The sequence below is a fragment of the Hippoglossus hippoglossus genome, chromosome 13 (genome assembly GCF_009819705.1).
Source record: "Hippoglossus hippoglossus isolate fHipHip1 chromosome 13, fHipHip1.pri, whole genome shotgun sequence".
Classification (NCBI taxonomy): Eukaryota; Metazoa; Chordata; class Actinopteri; order Pleuronectiformes; family Pleuronectidae; genus Hippoglossus; species Hippoglossus hippoglossus.
The window spans coordinates 25,760,082-25,786,716 of NC_047163.1; the positions used below are offsets into that span (position 1 = coordinate 25,760,082).

A 26,635-nucleotide genomic window follows, 5' to 3' on the forward strand; every position below is an offset into this window, starting at 1 on the left:
TGCACAATAATAATTTGTTGGACAGTTTGTGTTTGATGTTCATCAAAGGGCAGAGAGAAAACTGAAAATATCTTTCAGTGTCCTTCAGGTTTTCAGTATCTTGTGTCCTATCAGTCATCTGCTTCGTGACACTTCTTCAAGACAAGCTAACCCACTTTGGAACAGTTTTACTTTGTCCGATATTGTCCTTCACAAATTCTCCTTCTAAATGAGGCTTCAACCTCTAAGTTGTTATCAAGCTCAATATAAAACCTGCCTGTGTAACATTGTCTGACAGAAAATGGTCTTGTAAAAGCAACGTGTGGGGCAGTCGAACTCGGCAGATGACCTTTTACTTTATTCAAGATTATGTCTTTGCAACTCATCTGGTATAGCTGTATGTTTCCAGCTGTGATGATGCTGGACATGTGTCCTTTTTCATCACAGTAAGCACAAACCAGGCTTGCTGGCTTCTCTTTTATTTACAAAGATAAACAATTTTCCATTTCTTCTGGAAAGTACTACATTCTGCATCTGCTTTTCTTGACAGTCGTAATGGCGCTTGTCATTGACACATAACAGCTGATCAGAGAGGTATACAGCCAGGAGGCCTAAAGAACATGTTAGTCTACTATTTTGTTATCTAACTTTATCAAAGAACAAAAGTTATTTGCGACCATTAGACTTTTTTTTTTATATTTCTCAGTTGTATTTGTATTTATGGCTCATAGTCTAGATCACATTGTCTTGCAGGTCTTTTATATTTCACCATCCTTAATCCAGAACTATGAGCTGTGGCAAAGATAAAAAGACTCTAAAGTGTCATATGACCTGTTGCCAAGCATCAAAAGTGTGGGGTAAAGAATATGTGTATCCTCCTCTCAAATATTGACTGGACACTGTCAAGGAGAAATATCAGCCTTCCAATGCTGTTCCTATTATTATATAGGAAATACATTATTAGTATTTTCTTTCCATGTTATTTTCACCTTTGATATACTATGGAAGTCATCAATGCTTTATCCTCACATAAACCCTGCACGTGTTTTACAATGTTGACTGATTACTATAAGCTGTCAACATTTGCACATGGCAGCAGCAGGCTGGTTGAGGAAATGATGGGGACTTACCTATGATCACACTGGTTAAAGCTGCATTAATCAATAGTTTTAAGAATCCACTGAACAGTAATCTGGCCACACAAAATATCCAGACCCTTTCACTAATGTATAAACCAGAGCCAAACAAATTATCCTTAAATATCTATAATGACAACATACTTGAAAACATACTTTTAAAAATGTACCTAGAGTGGCCACAAACCAGTGAAGGCAGGTTTATGGGTATATATATATATATATATGTACATATATCTCACAGTAGTAAGGTATTTCTTAGGGATCATTAATGATGTTTTTATAATACAGAAAGAGCTAAAAATGGTTAAATGACCCGTCCCTCAGTATAAGCCACAACCTGTAATCTGAATAATTGTCTGATATATATATTAAGATACTTTCCTGAGCTGATTTGAGATAATGTTGCATTGTGGGAATGAAACTAGTCCCATGAGCTGTCCCATATTGTGAGGACTGAATGATCCACTTAAGGCTGAAAGCTTGAAAGCCGTCTCTTTAATAGGGGATTATTACATGAAAGAGATCAACTTCAGTACCAAAGTATGATCATGCTAAAGTTCTGCCTGCAGAGAAAGAATACCATATTGGTATAGTTGGTAAATTGGCTCTGGTGTAATAAAAGACAATATTTCTTTATTTGAAATTAGCTTTGCAAATGGGGTCGTCTAATACTTGAAGACAAGACAATTTTGTGTTTATCACATCATATTATTTTTGAGTGGAGTGTTGTATTATGGGTTGAATGTTATTATTGAGTGTTTTGAAGTCTGTCCATTGTGAGTCAGACAGTTTCCTATAAAAATGATGGAAAATCGTTTTTACAGCTAAGAATTGTGGCTTTCACATGACAATGAGCTCAAAGACCACATCAGGAAAATGTTAACTGTCAGAGAAAATTAAACTAAGAGTGAAAGACGAGTGGGAAAGGAAACGGACTTGCTATTCTTGGCTTGTGACCACTGAGGAAATGCTGTGTCTGACTGAACAGAGATGTGGCTAAGTAGACAAATGTTCAATTTTTAGATGGATATCGGGAGATGAGAACATTTAAGCCTAATTTGACTGATGCTATTTGCATGGTACACAGTGTGGTGGCTTAATGTGAAGGATTGCTTCAGGACACATTCCTCACAGTGAACATATTTGGTTTTACTGTTTATGCGTGCGGTGAAAAACAGCAACATGTTTTTTAATATTGATATTGTCACGATTATGATCCAAACAGATTTGAAAATGCACAAAGAGGACTACCAAACCCCAAAGCCCTCCATAAACCTAGGAAAACCCCAGATATTAGAATCCTACTGCATTATTACTTTGTTCTGATGACAAAACAGGCTGTACAAAGTACCCTATTATAATAGTCTATTGCTTTTTCACAAGCTAATCTGTTTTTGATTTGTTAAATAGCTGTATAAATGTGAGCCAAGGAAAACTGCTTGCCAAACCAATCCCAAAGCTCAGATCCACTCAGTATATTAATGTTTCTGTCAGTGCTACATAAGTCAACATTATGGTGTGTAAGACGGAGCTCTATGTTTAGCTTATTCATTTAAACAAACTGTGTCTGTGTCGTGGGAGCAGATACTTTCTGTGCAAGCTAAGGACTTTCTTAGGCTTAAATTTGCTTTGCCCTGGTCTACTTTAGTAATCAGCCTTCTTGTAAAGTGGAACCACTGCAGCATGAGAAGTGACACAGTGAAAAATGTGACCCTCTGATCTATCACGAGCTTTTTAATCACAAATCAGCTGAACGATGTAAAGGAAAAGTCCTTCGTTGTGTTGCCAAGTTTAATCACTTTTCACTAACAGTGGCTGTGCTTTGAATAATAGTAGAGTATGACTTCTATGTATTCTCATAGGTCGTCACTGAATGATCCAACCAGGTTCTACTGCAAAGCATCATGGGAGAGGAAGGGGACAGAAAAGAGAATAGAAACGTACAGGTGGTATTCAAGTTCAACAGCAGCTTTAACAAGTTTTGATAGTAAGAAAGACTGAAATAGCTTGACAATTAGATTACAAGGTCTTTGGGATCCTCGTTTCACAAAGTGATGCAGATAGCAGTGAAAGGTAAATTTAACTTTCATACTTTATAGGGCTACAGCGGTAGTCTGTGTCACATGACACCCGATTTCTAGAGACGTTCGAATACCATTTCCCCCTCCCCAATACCGATTTTGATACCTGGACTTTACATATTGGCCAATACAGAGTACCGATCCAATACCAGGGCATTTAAATAAATAGCAACTTCAATAACATTTTTATTTTTAAAGCTGTATGCGTCTGACCCTGTGCTGAATCAATGATTGCTGGAGTAGCTGGATGGCCTGGCTCAGGGTAAACCCTTTGAGGCGCGAATAAATACAGAGAATGCTAAAATGTTAATAAGAGTGCGAGTGTTTTAATGAAAGTCTGAAATGTAACTGACTTCTTGCACATGGTGCATGTCTCCGTTTTACTTGTGGGACTCTCCCGCTTTAAAAAATTGCCACATTTGAACTTGCCTTGGCTAAAGCTTTACCTGAACAGTACTTGTCAGTGGCAGCACAGCACAACCACTGTTTTAGAGCAGCGAAGAAGAAGTGATGTCAGGGAAAAGAAAATTACAGTTTTATCTGGTTGAATCTCACATACTTCAAAGATGTGGAATCAGATCGGTACATATATAGATTCACATATTTGCCAATGCCAGATCTGCCATTCCCTGTAGTATCAGAGGTATTTTTATGCTGGTATCGCTTCCGCAACATCTCGTCTGGTTACATGACTCGCCCATTGGCCCAACTGTCCTTTTGTTTCTTATAGGCTTACAATGTGTCCATTTTCATATGTTCATCAGATAAAAAAACACCACCTCATAAAATACTAGTTGTCACTATTTTGTCTGACGCTGCAGAAAGTATCTGCCCAGAGCTGAGTCACATCACAACAGTAGCAGAGTTTTATCACGTGGTGAGAGGCGTGTTGACCGACGAGGTGGAGGATTTGGTGTCAAGCCATCATATCAGCATTTTATCAAAGTGTTCATTTTTTGTTTTATTGAGTGATACGGAGCATTGTGGTTCGATTCAATGAAACTCTTGTGTTAACTCAGACACTTGAGTGCTTCTTTTGAACTGTAAAACAAAAGCATCCTTTGGTAACATATCTGGTTAAATAAGGCTTAGAAAAACAAGTTTGAAGTAGAAATACACAGCAGTATTTCTCCAGCAAGGTCAAGCTAAAAGAGGAAGAAAGGATGGTATGAAGGGCAAATGAAGGAATGGAGCTACGCAGCAGCGTGAACAAATGGCATAGTTGACAGACACTTAATAAGAAGTTGAATTTGAGGAATGGCACGACGGAACGACGAGAATAAATGAGAGAGCGAATGAGAGGAATAAATGATAGGAGGGATAGAGCTGGTCTCCCAGCCAATCACTGAGGGTTTTCAGTCTGAGCAGGTCTGCTGGGTTGGGAGGCGGCGAGAACGACACACTCGGAATAGAGAGTGTAAGGACACACACACACACACGCACACACACACGCACACACACACACACACACACACACACACACACACACACATACACACACACACACACACACACACACGCACACACACACGCACACACACACACACATGCACACACAAGCACGCACAAAACACATACTTACACAGCTCTACAAAAGGAGGCAGGTGTAGAAACAGCAAGAGGCCAAATCAGGCAGGCTGTTATCAGTAGTTACATTCTGAAGTCTCTCTCTACCACGCTCTCTCACACACACACACACACACACACACACACACACACACACACACACACACACACACACAGTTAGTTGTTGAAGAACAGATGTAGACACCGAAAAATCTTGCTAAATTTAGTCTATAGAGAATTTTTTTAACGTGTATTGTTGATACCATCATCTCTTGCCTTTCATTCTTTCATACTCTGGCTCTCACACACACAAACACATGCGTGTGCACATTTTGAGCAGAGGCGGCCCTACCTTCACACTCCAATATATGACTCCACAATATGAATGGTATCAGTGAGCGATGGTTGCCCGACGGTGCAAACAGACCTAGGTGGAAAAAGTAATTTTTCACAACTCGCCTGGGTGCAAACTTCTCTCCAATGGGAGTTTTGGAGAACATTTTGCCTCAAAACATTTGTTGTTTGTGTTCGGGGAAACAGAAATCGTATGTGACCGGTAGCACAGTATTTAGAAAAAGCACTCTGATCTATGATTTTATTAAATGAAACATGTGACCTGAGGCTTTTACAAAGATTGTCTGCTTGAATAATAATAATGTCTAAGGCCTTACAGGTTAGTGCAGCCTGGTTTATCGCTCTGAGGTCCAGTGTGTTTTGTGTTATTCCCCACAAGCCAATCAGTGAAGCACATGATCAGAGAACGTGAAGACCTGGATCCCTGTTTCAAGATGCTTAAGACCCCTCGAAGGAAATTTAGACATCCCCAGAATGTCGTCGTTAAATCAGATCTTACAAGAAACAAACAAATTCCTTTCCTGTAATCAATAACAGACAACAATAGGGAATTAATTAAGATTCTCTATTATGCACAAAGATCTGTTTACCCGTCATGATATCATCAAGATTATGCAACACCCTCAATCATATATAAGCATTTTTAAGCACTGAACGTTTCTTAAATGGTTAATAAGACACAATGATGAAGTTGTAATCAGATTTTAATGTTTAGCAATATTACGAGAGCCATAATCAAATGTAAACCATATTCACAAATCACAATTTGCCTAATAAGGCTCTACAATCTGTAGAAGGTGCCATATCCTCTTTCCTTAACCCTCAACTAGAGAAACACTACCAAAAAAACAGGGGGGAAATGTAGACACCTCATGGAGAGCTGCAGGTGTGGGATGACTTCAGTCCCCCCTCTCAGGACAGACGGAAGTTTGATAGATGTTGCGTGTAACTGAATAACAATATATGCTTCTGTGGGCTATTAGTGAAGCTGTATGAACAGAGACATGATTGATAATATAGTAAAAAACATTTTAAAATGTTCTCTTATCTGCTAACAACTACATTATAGTGTGTAATGTTTGAATGTTTATATAGTCCTTAAAATGGAGATTGAAGTAAGCCTTGTTTTACAAATTGGATTAGTAACACCAGATACTTTTAGAGTTTAATTTATCCAAGACATTAAAAGTCAGGATATGTCCGCTGGAATATCTCTTTTTATGTTGTCTCTTGTGAGAACATGAGTTCTCTGGGACTAAAGCAGAAAAGTTTGAGGGTGATTGAAACAGCATTGGATTTTAGAATCTAACATTTTCCCATATTTATTGTAATGCTTATCTTTTAGATTTGAATTCCATTTTCTTGTTGTTGTTGTATTTCTGTAGGATACTTTAATCTTTGAATAGTTTTGACTAAATAACATTTTAAATTTTAAATTTATGTGTCTCTGTCTGAAATAGCTCGTCATAATTCCCACTGTGCTTAGCGTTGTATAATACAGATACATTTCAGATATGTCTTTTTTTTCCATCTCACTGTCGTGATTGCAGTGTCGTTTGTAGTGAACTGAGGAATAAGTACAGAATGATGTTTCACTAGGTCTCTCCAGGGACAACTCACAGACACTGGAACATTATTTTCTCTGCGGCTGTTCTAACACACTGTACACGGTGGGCGTCACAGTATTGACTCTCCCCTCAACCTCCCCTCCCCTCTTTCCTTTCATACGTCCCCTATTCCCACCCCCCCGAAGGTAAACACTGCCAGCGGCGGTAGTAGAAGTGTCACCTGAGGCTGTCGTCTGCAGCAACTGCTCCACCAGCGAGCTCATCAGTCCTAAGCTCCTCTCGCTGCGCTATCGGCCTAATGCGCTCATTACCGCAGACTCGAGCAGAAAGGATAGGTTCCTGCCTCGTCGTTTCTGTGGCTGCGTGAGCGGGGTGATGTAACTGATAGCAATTTACATATAAAATACACCAGAGATATGGGCGCCATGTTGAAGCAACATCCACCTTTGATCTTGTTTCCCTCTCAAACCCCCTAATAGAGCATAAACAAGATTAGCATACATTTTGTGCTGTGGTCCTCCGTGGGGACATGATGTGTCTATGGTTCCGCAATGACCCCATGTAAATATTGTAACTGATTCTCTGTAGCATTTAAAACGTATCTCAGCATCCATCTGTGTCTCAGCTTTGTCGCTTCCTGTTTGAATTTAGCCCTGAATGCATCGGACAAAGCCTTATTTCACGATTCTGGCCTTAGCCCGGGTTGTTTTGAATCATGAGCCGACTAAGGCCAGCTGAGTGGAGTCATATCCATTGTGTGGATGGAGCCAAGTCCGTAACACTCAGTGATGATGATGGTGAACAGCTGGGACCAGCTGCTGGAGCCGCCGGCACGCGCATTGAGGTGATCGATGGCTAAATGGCAGGACTGCAGCCAGTGTTTGGGAAGTGTGGCACTACATAATGTGGAGCAGGGATAATTATTTCATCACACAGATCTGGAATTGGGACATTTTCTTTTCCCACTGGGCACTGTGGAGGGCAGGATCTTAGGGAGCTTGTTTACATTAAGGATCCTTTTTTCTAACCATGCATGCTGATCCTGGTCCTGCCCCATTCTCTTTGACACCATGAGTGGGAGTCTTTCTGCTCGGGTTAGGAAAAAATGCAGGCATGCTCACTGCTTTTTAGAGTGTGTTATAATTTAATATAGATACAAAAAAATGGATTCAGTAAAACTATGTCTACACTAAGCTGCATTTTTATTTAAACGTACAATATAACTCCGGATGCCTTGGGTCTTTCAATCAACAATGTTTTTAGACATTTTAATGAAGAATTGCTCCAGATTGTATCTTTAAAACACAAGCCACAGAGAAAATAATGTTCCAGTGTTAGTTGTCCCTGGAGAGAACTAGCGAAACATCATTTTGTACTTATTCCTCAGAGAACTACAAACGACACTGCAATCATGGCAGTCAGATGGAAAAGAAGGACATATAACTGAAATGTATCAAGCAGAAACAACTTTCATCCACACAAATGTTTCCAAGGGATTCTAACAGAGACTTAGGCTCTGAAACAACCAAACAATACAAAAGCTGGAGGCAACAATGAAACTATTGAATCCATCTGGTAAAAAGTGACTCATGCCCACTTGTAAAATTCATAAATAAAGGTTAGAAGCACGAGTGTTCGGCCCTATCGACATTTAAAATGCGTGATCGCAGACAAAGGTAGAGATGGGAGTAAAAAACTCCATCGACTGTCCTCTTGCTCTCTGGGGCACCTACAGTATGTTTTAATAGAGCCATATTCATCATTTAGTAATGCTCATTTACATAATGTATATTTCTGTTTATGTTGTAAGACAATAAATCCTTAATGAAATGGTGATTTATTCACAGCTCATAAATGTTAACCATGCAGTCATTACTGAGCCGCAGTGCCGCGCTGATACAATCATTATTTGATGGTTAGGACACGGTCTGATAAAATCGACATGAATATAGGTTAATGACATCACCTGTGTTCAGCTTACTGACACACAATGATAACCTAAACTGTCATCGTCATCCATTTGCAAAAGCTCTTCTTTTCCTTCACCAAGGCTGTGTTTTAATATGCGTGATGTTTTTTATGTTCTTAGCCAAGAAAAATGCAGCTTTTTTCTGGACAGCAGGTTGACATGGAGAGAAAAAGCTGTGTTTTTCAAAGGGAAACATCTCAATTTGGACACAGTTTCATAGTGCATGCTCACGCTGTGTCTTTTGTCGGTGCTGCCAAATCCCCAAAACCCAAAAGTGAAAGCAGCAAATAGTTTCTAACCTCTTTAGTTCGAGATTCAACCAACATCTGAAACATGCATGAGCTTTACCAGATTATATAATGTTGTTATGACTTTCAAGTTTGTTTTGTTAAGAGAGTTTCCAGACAGTAGAACTAGTTTTCAATATATGTGTTCCATTAAATAAGGGAATAAAAACAAGGTTGACTTTTTCTGCTGAGAGAGCTCGACTCTCAATCAGATTTACACTTACTCTGTATATTCTATTGTGTGGTCGCTGTCAGATTTGTTCTGCCTCTTTGACCTACGATCTAATAAACCTTATCCGTGGTCAAAGAGAGTGTCAGCGAGGAGCTGGGCTCTGCTTCATCGTGCAGCTCAGCTGTGCATGAAGCATCCTCAGGGGCATTAATGGGGGTCATAAACTCTGATACGGATATTTGAACACATTGAACTCTAACCGGCCTTGCTCAGACAAGGACGCATACTCTCCCCCGAGGCCGTTTCTATTAGCAGAATGAGAAAAGGGAAATTATTGATTTCTCTCCATTTTTAATGTGATCGCCTTGGCTGCGTTTCGTTCATATTTAGCAGCCTGTAAATCTCCCTCTTGGATTTCCTTGCCCATCCTTATTTGGAAGTCAAAACTTACACAAATTATCATATCCTCAGTTAAGTGGAAATACATGCTTGTAAGGAGGGAGTTATCAGTATCAGAATGGAGCTATAATTTCACTTAATATAATGTAATCCAGCATCAATATACAAGAAGAACAAATTATGAGGGAAAAATAATTAATCCAGGCTTAGATTTACTGTAAATGGCCTAAATCCAGTCAGTGTGCACAGTGGGCTTTTCAGTGGTGACAGACAACAGTATCATAACAGTATTAAAAATTACATGGCGATATCTCAGAGAGTTGTAAGGACTCTACAAAAAAGGCTTCAAGAAGAATGCAGTAAAGTGCATATATAATAATTCATAGTTAAATTCATTAGATTATGTAATAAACATGAGATTTTGGATTTTTTATGTCACTGGTGTGAAATGTGATTATTCTCGGCTGCCATGGCTTTAAAAGCCTTGAGTAGATGTAAGCATCAAGTCGCCGGCTGATTAAATTGAGTTGTTTGTGTTTACTTTGATGCTTTAACTGGTGCTGCGTTTGATGCCAGTCTCTTATTGATAGTTTGACACTTGCACAGCACTGCTTTGGCTCCACTCTATTTCGAGGCCGGTGTAATTGACACCAGGCCCGCTGGGGATTGTGATTAACTCTATCGACGTATAGTGGGAGGTGGGTGTATGGCTTTGCACACAGTTGGCAGAGCTAACAGGCCGTTTTCAAGCTCCCGAGACAAAATAGCATTGATGCAGTCAGGGCCGGAAGGAGAGATGAGATAAAGAAGCATGGGCATCGCTCTCTACCAGCTGCTGCCAGGGGTGTAACTCTGCATCAGACTTACTCTCATTCACCTCACTTCATCATGATGATCATTGTTACTCACATATTACTCTATCCTAGAAGAAGAGTAAGTCACTCCTCGCTTAAAGGAACACTATCACCGGGAACACTGCACATCAGGGTCAGTCTACAAATCATCAGGATCATTACCTTTTTTCCTTTTTTTGAAAAACTAAATACTCACAACAGAGATCACAAAAACATCAGTTTACAAAATTGAGGGCAAAAATAATAACAGGTACAAAAAACTAAAAGAAGGAAAGTAAATAAAGGTAACATTGTAATGCTGGGGGGATTACTAAAGTAAAATCAAATATCAAATATATAAGTATTTTGTTACAAGCTGTAGTTTTGATTGCTCTTTGAAGTGGGAATTATTACTGTCTGGGTAGAAGAGAAAAATGATCCCTTATTATCTTGACTGATCATCTTGAATTGTTGTGTGATTGAAGCAGACCCTGTCATGGTGGCAATAACAGGAAAACCAGGGCCTCAATGGAAAAACACCTTTAAAATGTTTCTTGGGTTCAAACCTTCCAGCAAACCAGGGTCTTTCTGTTTGAAATGTGCATGTTCTCCCTGTGTCTGTGCTGGTTTACTCCGGGTACTCGGGCTTCCTCCCACAGACATGCAGGTTAGGGTAATGGGAGACTGTAAATTGTCTGTAGGTGGGAATGGTAGTATGTTTATAGCTTTTCAAACATGCACAGAATTCCTTACATTTTCGTGAATTTTACTAGAGGGGCTGTATGTCAGAACGCAAATTTCATGTCAGAGTAAGAAGTCCCGAAAATGTCTGATGGAGCCCAAGTGAGAATACAGTGGGAAAACTTCGGAAAAGTCACGGCAGACCAGCGAGTGTTTGCGATGGAAGGATACAATTATGTGAGGATAATGCTTGTAGTATCGTTGTTAATGCAAAAACAAACATTTCAGCTGTTTATCCTCTTCTCCCACCATCGATGTGCTGTAAACAAAAGCATTGTGCTTTACACAGTGGAATCTACGTCATGTCGTGCCTCCTGCACTCAGGCACCACGCCTTTCCTGAATCTTCCAGACATGTTGCCTTGGTTTTGAACGTGTCTGCTGTGTTAATCATATGTTAACGGAAAACTCTGCAAAGTGACGTTTTCCGGAGTTCATGTCTGAAAACAGGGTCGACGGTGTGATACACTGGCGACCTGTTCAGGATGTAATCCCCCCCCCTCTCGCCCAGTTTCATCTGGGATTGGCTCCAGCCCACACGACCCTCAAAGGAGAATCAGTATAGATAATGGATGGGTGGATGGATGTTTACGATTCTTTTAACCTTCCTTATTTTATGTTTTTGGATGCCTATGCTTTAGACTCAGGTTTGCCTTTGTTTTTAAAATCAAACCAAACCATTAAAGATTCAGAGACTATACATATTTACAGTTTTCCTTCATGCTCCACCCTCCACCCTTCACTCTGACACCTCTCTCTCTCTCTCTCTCTCTCTCTCTCTCTCTCTCTCTCTCTCTCTCTCTCTCTCTCTCACACACAAACACACACACACACACAGAGGGTGGGTGTTCACTTTGTTACAAGACAGTGGGATGTCATTAACTCTGTAAGAGGAGCCTTTAATGTAATTAACAGTGAGGAGACGATGGATGGGAGGTGGCAGGGAGGCGGCAATGGCGAGGTTGAGTAAATCATCTCACGCCCAGTCCACAACTGTCACACACACACACACACACACACACAAACACACTTCCTCCCCTCTCTCCTAACCCCCGTTGAGGAAGTGTGTCTTTAATTAAAAATCCCCCACCCAACACACACACACACACGCACACACATGCACACACAATGAACGCAAACACCACTCCAAGTTCCATGCGCTCCAGTCAGAACATGCAAGCTTGATTGGTATTAATCCTTATCTCCGAAATAGACAGCTTCTCAATTCTGTTTTTTCCTCGGCTGGCTAATTTCATGAAGAGGGTAATTACAGCATTTTCAATTTCGGCCCCTCTGCAGAGTTATGAGGCTGACGGCCTATCTCTGCACTGCAGCTGAGAGGGTTGGTGTGTGTGTGTGTGTGTGTGTGTGTTAGTGAGTGTGTGTGTTAGTGAGTGTGTATCCACATATCCCAGAGTGCCTGCAGATGCATGGTTGTGTGTTTGTGATTAAATGAGAAGCAGAATTAGTGGGTCATGTGGGTGACTAATATAACAGATAACTTGATGGCAAATCCAACTTTGATAAGCAGCTGAAATCATGACAACTGAGTAAACTGTATTCCAGACAGCAGCGCTTGTTGAAGTATGGTTGATTTAGAAATAATGGCGAGTGGAAATATTAAGACAATGTGAGTGCAAACATTCTGGTGCCAGCACACCGATGCCCGGTCCAGAATGTGTTCAGCAGCAGTGTGATATCCAGTAATCTGATTTACTTGCTGTCTATCCAGCGTGTGTTCCAACAGTAGGAGGATGAGAAGCATGTCAGCCCTGATTACAGCTCCCAAACTGGCACGTTTGTGGGTGTGTGTATTCATGTCTGTGCTTTGGTCACTCTCCAGTAGGGAGATGGGAGCTGCCATGTTCCCATCTTTCTCAGCTCCTCTTTTCATCTCCTTCCATATCTCTCTCTTCCTCCTCTTCCTCTCAGCAGTGTGACTGACCTGATATCTCCCCTTCAACTCTCAAGCGCTCAGTAAACAGCTGCAGAGCATATCAATTTTTTCAGCCTAGGTAGGGTGTGTGTGTGTGTGTGTGTGAGTGAGTGTGTATATTCTGCTGCAGGCAGCTCATCAGCAATGCTCTGTCGACTTTGATAATAACTTAGGGCTCCGTGGCACTATGGCCCCCCAAATACTCTGTCACACTCCTCCTACTCTGCAAACACTGGCCGCTGCTGCCAGTAAAGCCGCTCTGCCTTCGTTGATAATGAGCTCTGTGTCCTCAAAGATAGTCTAGTGTGGACAGGTGCCAGATTCCCTTGAGGTTCGGAGCACTGCAGGACTCCTGACACCAACAGGACAGCAGCTTAGGTCCTGAGCACACATTCCCACTGACTAATAGACAGTCATTAATTTAAACTTGATTAAATGGATACGTAATGGTGCCCAAAGGGAGAGTTAGTAATCACGGGGCTGGAGAATAAAGTAACAGGAAAAAAGAAGACAAATAGCAAGTGTCTACAAAGTCAAGGAAGTTAGTATTAAAGTTTTTCGAGAGTGCACTTGCAATAACAATATTTTTGTCATCCTACATGGAGCACTGAAGATCATAAAAATGATTCATTATCTCGAATACCTGAACAGTGACGATAACCCTGCAAATACCTAAAATATAGGAATAGTCCTGCCGCATACATATCCATTATTTGGCATCTATTGCTTTTAAATGGGGCCGTCAGAAAGACGGACTTCCCTCTGACCATAAATCGACCCCTTAAAAGCCTAATGCGACACGGAGACACATATTTAGCTAACAGTTTAGCGTCGTAATTAGCGTTTGTGAGCTCTCTGCCTCTGCCAAGTGCCAGCCGCCCAACATCTGTTCCCCCTACTGCCGCCGGGGCCGGCTCCACCACCAGCGTCCCTCCCTCCTCCGCCAGCCATCTTTGCCTCTCTGCGGGTGGCAGCAGAACACTGATCAGGTCTGGAGTGAGATGATAGTCGGATGAAGAAGGGGAGGAAGAGAAAAAAGAAGAAGAAGTGACAGGTCTGTTTGCCCCCCCCTTGAGCAGTCTGACTGTTCATTTGAGTCTCTAAAGAGGGAGGTCCTCCCCCTGCTGCCACCTTGACCTAACCCCCCCCCCTCCTATCAAGTGCAATTAAATCACGTGGAGCATGTCAGGACACTCAGTCGTGGGCGTGCACCATCAGCACATCTTCAGCATATTCAGCCTGATGGGGAGCTTCTGCACTTGCCTGTTGTATATTGGATTTATTTCTCGCTCCAACGGTGATGGATTTTCCATTTGCCTGTTTTGTACGGTGGTGCAATATTGAGAGAAGCCGCACATTGAGACTGTTGCATCTCCTGTCACTCCCTGTCGCACACCGTTTGCTCGGTGCCATTTTTATCATTTTGCTCTCCCTGGCAAGCCATGTTGCTCCACATTGTGGGGCCCCATTTAACTCTGATAAGTCATTGTTCAGGCAATGCAGAGGGGAAGTCTTAACAGCGTGCAGATAGTGTCGACCCCCACCCTTCTTTATTCTATTCTCTCGTTTCTGCTCTCCCTTTCCCCTCCTTCTACCTTTTCGTTATCATTTTGCCTCTACCTCCTCTGGGCAAATTGTCACTTCAGAGCCCTGCCCCGACAGGAAGGGGTGGGGGGAATAATGACAGGGACGGGATGACAGGGGAGAGAAAGGGGAAAAGGGGAAGGCGGTGGAAAATAAAGTTGCTCTTATCAGAACTTGCCAGGAGCAACGCACGCACAAAGCTGCTTGGGAATCCAATTTAGTCCTCGTTGTTCGTTTAAGTGATATCAGTGCAATTAGCCGTCACAGGTTAGAGTGTGAGCCCCGACGCGTTAAGTGATTTCCTCAAATCCCACAAGTTTAAACACAAGGGGATGACAGCTCTCAAAGAAAAAAGAAAAGAAACTTTTTTTTTTAACACTTTTTTTATGCAGCCTGTTAATAAATGTCAGCCGCCTCCTGGCTCCTTTGTTTTTCTCGTGTCAGCCGCTCACTCTGGATTTAAATGGATTTTCCTCCTCTGCATTTCACCACGAGGGTGACTTAGAGCTTATATTTAAGCCACACGTAACTCGATCGTGCTGTTTGTTGTTTTGTGGCATCCTTTGTGATGAGAACATTTGCGCAGTAGATTAGATAAGGAATATGAGCTTGATGTGTTTATAAGAACTCCAGGGCTAGATGTGTTCTTTTTCTATATTTTTGTTTTTCATATTACACATGAAACTCTAGAGTGGCCATTACCCAAGGTGACTGACCAGAGGGAAACTCTGTGGAAGTCGGCCAGGATACATTAACTATTTAAAAAGATTACAAATCTTTAAAACTTCAAGTTTCTAGTTTGAATTCCAGGAACATCTAATAGAGAAAAGTTTGAGGAAGGTAGATGACAACAGACTAAAATAAGTTTTGTCCCCTAACAAGTTTATGTGAATGGTTTACACGCAGGGTTAAAAAGAAACAAAAGAAGTATATTTGAAGTTGACATTTGTGTTCACGTTTGGTGATGCAGAAGAGTAACAAGCCCAAACATTGTGGCTGATGTCTTCCTCGGTGCACAGGCTCAGTGATCATCCCCGTCTTCACCAGCCTCTTTCAAACTGATGTGAGCTGTCAGGTGCACATGGTGGAAAAAGCATACTGTCATAAAAATAGAGCATTAAAAAAACAGTTTGGCATAACAATGACTTAGAGGTACTGGAACAAAATCCAAGGATGCAAGAAGTAAAGATTTCACTTTTTATACATATATCTACTAATTCCAGAAATCTCTGTCTGTCTGTATGTGGACCGCATATCTCGAGAATTTCAGAAACTTGTCGGCTTCACACTTTGCATGTGTAGTTAAGGGCCGACAGAAATGCGTGTAGATTTAGAAGCGATTTGGAGACATGACACGGTAAATGTTAATACAATTTTAATAAACAGGCGACCAGTGCTCATTGATGTAAGTGACGTTGTCGATCACAACAACGGGCACGTTCACAACAAAGGCAACAACAACTGATTCTCCAGCTTGTCTCTCTGAGTGGAGGTCCACTGAACTTTGAAAGCAATAGGTGAATAAACGGCTCTTTGTGCAGCAGTGGGGGTGCAGCTTCAGGGTTCTGTGGAGCAGCAGGGTTCTGTGGGGCTCAATTACTGCAGGCCACTTTTACAGTTTCAGAAAGAAAACTGCAACCATTATCACCACAGACCAAACAAACAGTCCATTCCAAACAGGTGTTAACAACGGGCACTGCACTTATATATATATTTTCTTCCCTAAAAAAAAACAATATTACCTTTTATTTCTCCATTTTGTCTTTTTCCTCCAACATCCCAATGTAACACCACACAGTTGTCTTGTAACCTGCTCTGCTCATATGACTGTATTGGATTTGTCCTGCTAGAGCTGTGAAGCAGGAGAGGCTGCAGGTTCTGGAAGTGTTTTTATTATTTTTCCATATTTTCCCATTCTGTATTCCCATTTTTTTTCTTTTAATGATATCCTCTGTGTTTCTCAACACAGAAACACTGGAGATAATTTTTCAGTCCTGTAGTTTCATATCATGGCCACCCCTTCATCTTTGTTTCTGTATGAAAGAGGTCAAACTGGGACAATCACTGTGTCTGCCGCTGCGTGTTTCTCTTCTGCATTTCAAAAGAATACAGTTTACACAAATATGCTCTTTTAGGATTTCCTATGTGAACCATCGCACCTGCTTGACCTCCTCCTTTCCTCTCTCCTCTCCTTTTCCTGGTCTCTAGGGGAGATCTGTGCGTTCAACATCCACGGGCTGGAGGCTCCGTTCAAAGCGGTGGTGCTGAACGGTACGTCAGGCGAGGGCCAGCTGAGGGCCCACGGCCTGGTGGACTGCGAGCTGCAGAAGGAATACACCTTCATCATACAGGCTCACGACTGTGGCTCTGGGCCCAAGGGAACGGAGGGCAAGAAGTCCCACAAGTAAGTGATATGCACACGAGGGTTTTGAGCACAGAAGCCTGATAAAATATGCCAGTACATGCACAATATGTATGCATGCATACTTCACATGGCAATTTGTAGACTCACAGTCGTAGATTTGACTTTTTTAGAACAAGTGTACATTTCACCATTTGTCCATAAGTCATAAAAACGCTCAGCTAAATTATGTCAAAGAACAGGTACTTTTTGTATGTTTCATCATTCTATTAGACAACGGATCAAATTATCAAATTATCTGCTACTGTATGCCAGAGCACACTGACAGTTTCTAATAGCCTAACAGGCAAATGCTGGTTGAAAAAAAAACATCAAAATGTAAATAATTTGCTTTAAATCTCTCAGCATTAGATACAACTTGAAGGAGACAACTACTCCTCACATAGATGCCTCCTACTTTTACAAAATATTACACTTTACCCCAAAGTAAAATTTGATTCAAATAACGCTCAGTGGAAGTTTCCAGCTCTTTTCTCCTCCTCTGTTCTCGTGGCTCCAGTTGCATCCCAGAGAGCAAACACAGCAAATCACCCACCTCCTCCAACGCCACTGACTGCTTTAAAGAGGTCAACTGATAAAAACTATTAATCACACTTGTTGGCTCTCCTGAAAGCAGCCTCTGTCTGAAATTGCTCTCCATGCAGCCTTTCATACAACTGCCTTTGTCGACTTTATCCCTTTGAATCTCCCTTCGCTGTGTTACCTCTCAAACCACCTCAAAAATGGAGCCAAGCACGGAAACCTATCATCTCGCCTGGCTTATAGATGCTTACACACACACACACAGTATGTACACACATATATGTGTGTACATACTGACGCATAGTGTACACACGCTAAACCTGGAATTTTATCTTCAGGGATTTTCAAGCGTTGTGTGTGTGTGTGTGTGTGTGTGTGTGTGTGTGTGTGTGTGTGTGTGTGTGTGTGTGTGTGTGTGTGTGTGTGTGTGTGTGTGTGTGTGTGTGTGTGTGTGAGAGACAGAGAGAGAGAGGTAGACAGACTTTGGTGTGTACAAGGTAAATAGGGTGATTTCTGCTTCTATTTTCATACTGTTGCGAAGGCAGATTTAGAAGTCATAGGAGTCATAAGGGTGGGTCCGGTTTTGGAAATACATGTACAAAAATAATACAGAATAAACATCCTTAAATATGCTGAGAAATGATTTTATGTGTCACTCCAAATAGCTTTAATATGAAAATAAGCCTTGTGAGGGTGCCAGTCTTCTGGGGTCGGCTATGGTCCTCGATGTAAATGTCTTTATCCACCCATGTCCACTAGGGTACACATGGACCCCTACAGGGGTGGGTGGAATCAGGTACACAGGGCGTGGATTGCCAGATTAACACTGATCCCCATTTTAATATGACTGGAAAACGTAACTCTCAGCAGACAAGGAATGTGGCAAGTATGGTCAGCCATTTTGAATCTCTTTGTTATCTAATAATTTAGTTCCGTGCCCCCCTGTATTTGTTTGATCAGTTGTCCAACAGGAAATGTTCCAAAAATATTTCAGAGGTTGTGATACCGACAGGCAGAGTACTCACTCTGGTATAGGAGGGGCAGAGGGAGGAATCTGATTGGTCACGCGTGGCCTCCTCTGTGCTTTTGACCATGTCCCTTTTTAAGCGCCCTGTTATGTCACACTGGCCGCTGTAATGCACACCCTGTTTGGTTGGCGCAGTCAGGCCGACGCTGCGGGGAAAGTGAATTTGGGGACACTTTAAATGGCCCTGTCCTTTCCCTGGCAACTCTCAGAGGAGGAGTCTGGCCTCTCGCCGCACCACTTGCTCGCTCGCCAGCTCTGATTTAGAAGGAAGCTAACAGGGATAAGGAAGAAGCTTTGCCCGAGGCTTTGCTCAAATTACACATGACACATCCACAGCAGAGAGGGAAGGCAGTCAAGAAAATTAGCAGCTAAAGAGGACAGGGGAGAGGATCAGGAGTGACACAGGATGAGTTTAAACTTCTTTCTCTATCCTCTTTTCTTCCCTGCTCTGCTTACCACTGACTGCTGGCCTACTTCTCATTCCCATCGTCTTTTTTTTCCCAGGCTGACTACAGCTCAGCTCGCTCCTGCTGTGTGACTCTGTCCTCTCTGTCAGTCCCTCTCTCTCTGGTACAAACTCACAAATGTCTGCTCCCTCAGCCCGGGCTGTAGAAGTCTGTCTCTTATGACGACTGAAATTTCTTGTTTTTTCTGCTTGAAAATGCCACCCCAAACTTTGAAATATGGTATCATCCTGTGAAGGTGGTAAAGGTCTTATCTCCCTTCTTGTTGACATTGTCAGGAGCATTGTCAGCAGGGTTGAGAGACGTGACATTAAAACCTGCCTCTTTCTGAGTCAGAGCACAAAATAGTTGTGTATGGATTTTACGATTCTAAATCCCACTGTTTGACTCAATCACTTCTCAGCAAAATGTCAAAACTCACCTTGAACTCATTGAAAGTGTCTCTGCTTAGGTGAAATTTACACGAAACCCAAATGATGCTACAACACTGCTGGGCTGACATCTGCCATGGGAACTATTTACATTGAGCTGTGAAGGGTTCGCATAGCTGTAGATGTGAATACTGAACCTTTGGGTTGGATGTAGTGGAAGAAAAACAATAATATTATCTCACTAATTAAAAATCGGAAGTTTACTGCTCTGTACTGTTCCCTCACAGGTCCACACACACACTAACACCTTTTTCTCCGAGTGACTTTCTACAAGTTGCTGTTGGAGTAATAAGGCATGAGGGACGTCTCACTTCCTCACGAAGCGTGACATATTCACAATCCATTCCAGGACTTGCACCTTAACCGCAGCACGGGTGAGACACACCGGCCCCGAGGTTACATGCCTGGAGACTGTTGCTCGGTTGTCATGGGGATGGTGCGGTGGGGTGGTGGGGTTAATTAATTCATAACAGGGGTAGGTCCGCCCACCCTCCCCCTGGGGTTATAAGTGCAAATAGTGTGAAAACATAGATGTAAGAGAGACACAGATGATTTCTCTTGTCTCTGTGGCCACGTATGCAGGGCTACAATTATTAAACTCATCATTAGTGAATCTTAGAGGCCTGTGTGTCCTCACCTCGCAGCAGTTTGGAGAGGCTAATTATCTCAACAAAACAGCGCGCTGAAGGACAGCCGATGTACACACAAACACACACACACACACACACACTGATACACACACTCCCAAATCCCAAATGCTGAGTCACATTCACACTGATATCCCTACATTTACATATGAATAATACAAATACCATAGCAGCGCAGTCGGGATAGATCAGCTGATTTTGCATCTCACATTCACACAAACACACTCAAACACATAGACAACCACCTACAGACACACACAGGATTAACAAAAGAAAAGTTGCTTTTTTTATATGTGGAGTGAAGACATGGGCCAAAAGCTCTGCCTCGTTAGCATAAGCTGTCGTTACAAATTCCTACAATGAGAAAGACCAGGGGACTCCACGCAGACAAGACACTGTGCAGTGCTGTCAATGTGTCACTGCTTTATCCTACCAAGATTCCAAACTTCTCGTTTGTCACACTTGAGTGAAACCTCATTCTGTCAAATCCTATTAGTTGATATGATTATTATGCCTGGCGAGAGAAAGTGAAAAAAAAAAAAAAAATACATCTAGTGTAGGAATATGCTGTTTATCTTTGGCTAACATAATGTAATGGGAGAATAGTCTCTGTGTTTCAATTATGAATATGCACCACCAGGAACTGCACCATCTGTGCCTGTCTGCTGCAGTTACCCGACGAACGAAAGTGACACCCGCTCCCATCCCAGATTCAAACCACGATCAGGTGTCGCCGCACCTCGGCAGACGCTTGAATACTTGCCAGTAAAGTTGAACAAATGGCCACTCAGACGTTTAATTGTGAAGAATTGCTCTTAAATGTCTGTTAAAAGCCTAATGATCTATTTTCTATCTATGTGTTTAACTGCACAGAGATTACAGCCTGATGTCCTGCGTGTACTTTTGTCGATATTCCTCTGTTCAGTTGCATGATAGTCCAATCCACCCATCAATGATTTGATCCATACTGTCTGATGAGGGGTAAGCAGGATCTGGACGTGAAGCTCGACATTGGACTGGATTAGCATGCATTATAATCACCTTGTATTGAGATTACACATGGCTCCTGTGGAGTTTTGTGCTAGGGCCTCAGGGTGCTGGCCGATGTGCAAGTGGGATTTCCTTGCATATTGATGAGGTTACTATCCGGTGTTGCTAATTCTTGACAAAGATTAATTGAGTCTGTGTGAGTGTGTGTGTGTGTGTGTGTGTGTGTGTGTGTGTGTGTGTGTGTGTGTGAGACATTTAATAATGACTTTGTTTGAGTGGCTGTGTGTAGCTGAGTGTTGATAAGTAATGAGTGCAGATGAATATGTAATAAGCTGGGAACAATGCTAACCTGGCATCAACATGCAGCTGGTATCTGATTGTGTCTGCATATGATTTAGCTGGACTGAAATCACACCTGGCACTTGAATACGTCAACGCTGCACTTCATTTTCTCATGAGATATTCACATCCCGGAAAAGTGATTGCAAATATCTCCATACCGTCTTTTTTAATAAGATGAAGGACACGACAAAGAAAGCTACTGTCATCGAAGCGATTTGTAATAAAACATGCGTCAGTCTCATTTGAACGATGTGTAGGAGATGAACCCATGATGCATTTCAGTCAGAGTTTAACACCTTTTCCACATCTGTAACTTGTGCCGTCTTCACTTTGCTAGAACAGAACACATTTTTGTCTCTGTCTTTCTACTTTTGATCTGCTAAGAAAATGTCTTCTCATACATTGGTATCAGTCAGAAGTGATGAAACATTTTATATTCTACTGACTATAGTGTTTCCTAGAGGGAGAGCGTTTAAAGAAACACAGAATAGTCAAGCACCACAACGGAGACATTTCTCATGTGTTGATTAAAACACCACAATCAATTGTATTGAATCCAGCACGAACCAATGTTAGAGGCAGTTCAAATTCTCAGGTCATCTCCTACTTACCTAGTAAAACAGTTTAAATGCATCAACATCAAGATATCAATGTTATATTTTGATTTGTTTTAAAAGCAACTGATAAATTCAACACATATTCAACACAGGCTGTTATTTTGCTGACGTGTTCAGTTACACGCAGCATCTATTGCACTTCTGTCCGTCCTTAGAGAGGGATCCCTCACATGTTTGTTTTTTTTAGTTAATAGACAATAGGGAATTTTTTGTAGTTTCTTACTATTGTTGAGGATTAGATGGTTGATGGTTCTCCATCTCTGACCACAGCTGGTTGTGATGTGAGGTGCATGAAGATCAGCTTTACCACAAACCCTAGGGATGGAGATACCTTTAATGATTTCAGTCATTTCAGCAAGCGACACTAAAACATGCTTTGAGAGACAAAGGGGCTGAGATGAGTGTGTGGCTGATAGGAACAAAAAGATAAGAAGGATAACATGTAGAACAATGGTAAAGGTAGAGTGGCGCTGTTCCAGTGTTTAGTCAGTATCGTATCAGTATCAACACAATCCCCCCTAAACTATTAATGAGGCTGATGAATTATTAAATCAATTGTTACATACCTTACTGTGACTCGAAGCTACCTGCATATTTCCTTTAAAGCAGATTTTTAAACATTCCTCCTGTTCATATCTCTTACAAACATATTGCCTGAGTGATGGAAACTAAAACCCCACTCCTGGTTCTGTGTAGAAATATATGAAGTTCAGCAGAAGCTAATATGAGGCTTCAGCATGAGTTTGAAAAAAAATGCAAATGAAATGGAAGTCAAACTCAAACTCAAACTCAACTTTATTTGAGTTGTATAATTATGTGTAATTCTGTGGATTAGCAGTGAAGTGTATGGATCTGCAGCTGAAGACTGGAGTCTGTGTTTACAGTGAGTTTAACCAATGACAGCTGTCTCGAACGAAAGTGGGTCAGTTAACGTATTTGCAGTATTTCTCATGATAACCGCTTATCCGCCCGGCTTGATGCCAGTCCTACTCTCTCACGTTGGCACTCCTCAGTGTCATCTACAGTACATTGGCCATTAAAACATTTTAGCGTTCTGCCAACTGCAGAAACACCAAGGGAGCTTTTTGATGTGGAGATCCACATGATTTAACACAGAGGAAAACCTTGAAAACTCTGCTGAGCATTGTTTTTCTTGAAGAAGTGTATAGTGCAGCAAAGGAAAACACATTTCTCACACAATTAAATTCACCCAGCTCTGATCTGAAGTAATGAAACATAAAAGTGTTGTTGGAACGAGGCTGTATCTTCCCTGCACCACATTTTAAGTCTGTATTAGTTGTATTTAAACATGACGTGTTCACACAGCAATTTGAAACACGGCCTCAGATTTGATTTCCTCATTAGCTGGGACGATGTTGTTTGTTTAACCTTTGACTTTTATGTTCCTCCAGATATCCATCCCCACGGCTCTCGTTTCCATCCACTTTGTTCAGCAGTGTTGTTGTGATCAGTCTTGCACCCGTGGGGGGGGGGTCCCTTAACCCGCAGTTGTGTTTCTGTGTCACCCTGACTCACTTCGGACCCTCTGCTTATGAGCTGTGGCCTGTCACTGGGAATGGCGGCCATGGACTCGACTTGGCAACGCTCCAGAAACATGAAAAGACACACGCACAAACACACACTCTCACACACTAACACACACACACACACTTGCCCTAGAGAGCCAGACGTCTGTTTGGTCCAGATGTGAGCCATCAGCAGAGAAACGCACACTCGCCCGCACACTCACACTGAGTCACAGTTATTTAGTTATATATGATGCATTTGTGTGCATGAATACATAATCACACACACACGCTGCAGACCCTCCGTACAAGCCTCGGTGGAACAGAGCATATGTTTGCTCCCTCACCACTGGGGAGTGTGGCAAACCAGGGGGTAATGTTTATGCGAGAGCGTCATTAATATGACAAAACAAGGCTGGCTGAGGGATTTACTGCACACACTGCTGCTGCCATCATCCGTCACTTCTTCCTATCACCGCCTTTCGACTGCTGTTAGCGCCACCATTAACATCCCTACAATCCTAATCCTAAAAGATTAATCACTGTCATACACATTTTTGTTTGCGTATTCCCGACTTGTGTCTGGTGGTGGAACAACTATTCAGATCCTGTAAAGGCCCTCAAAACCTATTTTCTCGAGCAGCTCCTCACTGTGAATAATGGTCCTTTGTGAACACAGTGTTCTGCCGATGTCACAACAGCTTTGGAGACCTTCACATATTTCTGTGAGGACTGGATGTTAATATTGAATCAGGGTGTGATGACAGATGTGGGGTTGTTTGTTTGTGTTCCCAGGCCACTGTAAACCACATCTGACCAGGCTACCCCCACACAGTCTTGTCATGTTTAAGTCTTTACAAATAATACTTAACTTCATTTTTTTCTCTCTTTAAATTCACTTATTTCATACGGTCAAGGCTATTTAAAAATATATATATATATCTCATTTGCATTTTGAAATACATCACATATTTACAGCAAATGGATTTGCTTTAAAGCAAATAATTTATAGCAAAAATGGAAAATATAGAAATGTATGCCAAGGTTTTATAAAATCAGAAAAATTGTCAATAAGTAAACTAATATGTCTGAAGTATTAATAATTTCTCATTAGCTGGTTGGAGGTCAAATATCTAAAGCTCTATACAGTTTATTTAAACCATTTTTACAATATTTAGTAATTTGTGAACTATATTTAACAATTTATTTAGTTTTTTGCCTTGTTTAAATAATGCAAATACTGAGATTATGCCTTATTTTTAGTTAGTTTTGGTAGTGTATGCCTTTGCTACGGAGGTATTGGGCACCAGATAATTTTATATATAAATATAAATTTTATAGTTTGGACTTTTATTACATTTTGTCAGGTTTGGGGCTCCGTACATAGAGGCCGTCATAAATTATGAGTTGTTCAGTGACTAACAAATGGAACGAGTTACAATGAATGATGCAGATAATAATGAAAGAAATGGAAGATGAAGTGTGTGCGTGTAGGATGACATCTGTATTACGAGGAAAGGAGGAGAATAGAAAGTGTAAGCTCAATGATGAAGATTGGAGATCTTAACCATGTTGCATGAAATGACACAACCTCCATTAATCTGAGTTCAGATGCATGTGTTGCAACTCTGATCTGTTCCATTCCATAAAGTCCCCACAGTTTCTGAAAGTAGACACTGAATGATATAAAGCAGGCAGAGCTCATTTTACTGCTTTTGGTATCGTTTGGGTTGACTTAACTATAATAATACATCATATTAAACATTTTAACTAGATATTAACATATTCAATTAAAAAAAAAAAGATAAACACAGTAGATTCAAAAGTACACTAACAAACTGAAATGTAATTGAGTGGAAGTATAAAGTAACAAAATATAAATACTCAAGTTTAAATTGTACTGAGTAAATTACTTGAGTAAATGTATTAAGTTACACCCTACAATGCCTGTCTTCCATTTCTCTGTGTTTTTTTCACCAGTTGTTTATACATTTAGGATTTCTATTAAAGCCTTAACTGTGGATGTGTTTGTGTACAGAGGCTTAAAACAAATGGCCCCCTGTGTGTGTGTGTGCTCGTGACAGGGACAGATAAGGCAGTGTGGAAATCCATTCTGCCTGGGCTCAGCCTCCACACTGTTTCCCTCTTTGTCGTCCAGTCTCCATCTCCAGCTGACCACATGTTGAAGAGATATGCACGGCTCCTTGTTGTTGCATAATTTCACCGTTATTACTGTACCCACCAGCTAATCCTATAAGCCACATACTCATCTCTGCCCCTTTGTCTCACGAAGCAAAGCATTACTTCTGCCACAGCTTAAAACTGTATTAATCTGGCCCAGCGTCATCCATCACCAGTTGTCAGTCAATGAATCGAAGGATTGATCAGGCCCTCTTCTCTTGCCTTCTGGCTGCTGTAGAGTATCGATAAAGGCATGTTCTAGAGTGATGCACCCTGGCCTTCTTCATGAAGTGTGACCGAACATGAATTGCAGCTGATAGGTTGCTTATGGAATGATTAATTAGTGTGGTAAGTGCACTTGGACACTGTGTAAGGTGTGTATAGCTATTGTAGAGGAAGCGATCCAGGAGATTATTTTGCCATAGCGATGCAATCAAAGCAATCCATGGGGTCAGGTCAGATAGTGAATAACATAAAGCACATTGCGACTACTGGTTACCAATCCAATTCATCACTGGTAGGGAACTCTGCTCGTTAGGATCCAACCATTATTTGAGAGGCTGCAGTCATTACTCCTTCTTGCCATTGCATTTTCAAAGAATGTTAATATCCTTCCTCCTGTGTGTGGACTTCAAAGACATATAGCTTTGTAATGCATTTGAAGAAGTGCTTTGCAGCGATTAGGTACAATGGACCGAATCGGGAATACACACATAACCTTTTCCCAGTTATAAAACCACTTTGTTCTTTTTTTCTCTCTCTAACCCCCTTTATTTTGCTGTGGCAGCATAAATGAAACTGAAAACAGCAAACCTTAATTGCGATTTACTTTTCTGCCTGACAATTGCTGAGAAAGACA

General features: G+C 41.4%; 1 protein-coding gene across 1 annotated transcript in view; it reads left to right on the forward strand.

Annotated features, from left to right (window-relative positions):
• LOC117772727 (calsyntenin-2-like) overlaps nucleotides 1–26,635 on the forward strand; it is a 257,015-nt gene that overhangs the window by 138,271 nt on the left and 92,109 nt on the right. The window contains exon 3 of the mRNA XM_034604094.1: nucleotides 16,816–17,011. Coding sequence (XP_034459985.1) covers nucleotides 16,816–17,011 — 196 coding nt within the window. The remainder of the gene's footprint in view (nucleotides 1–16,815; nucleotides 17,012–26,635) is intronic.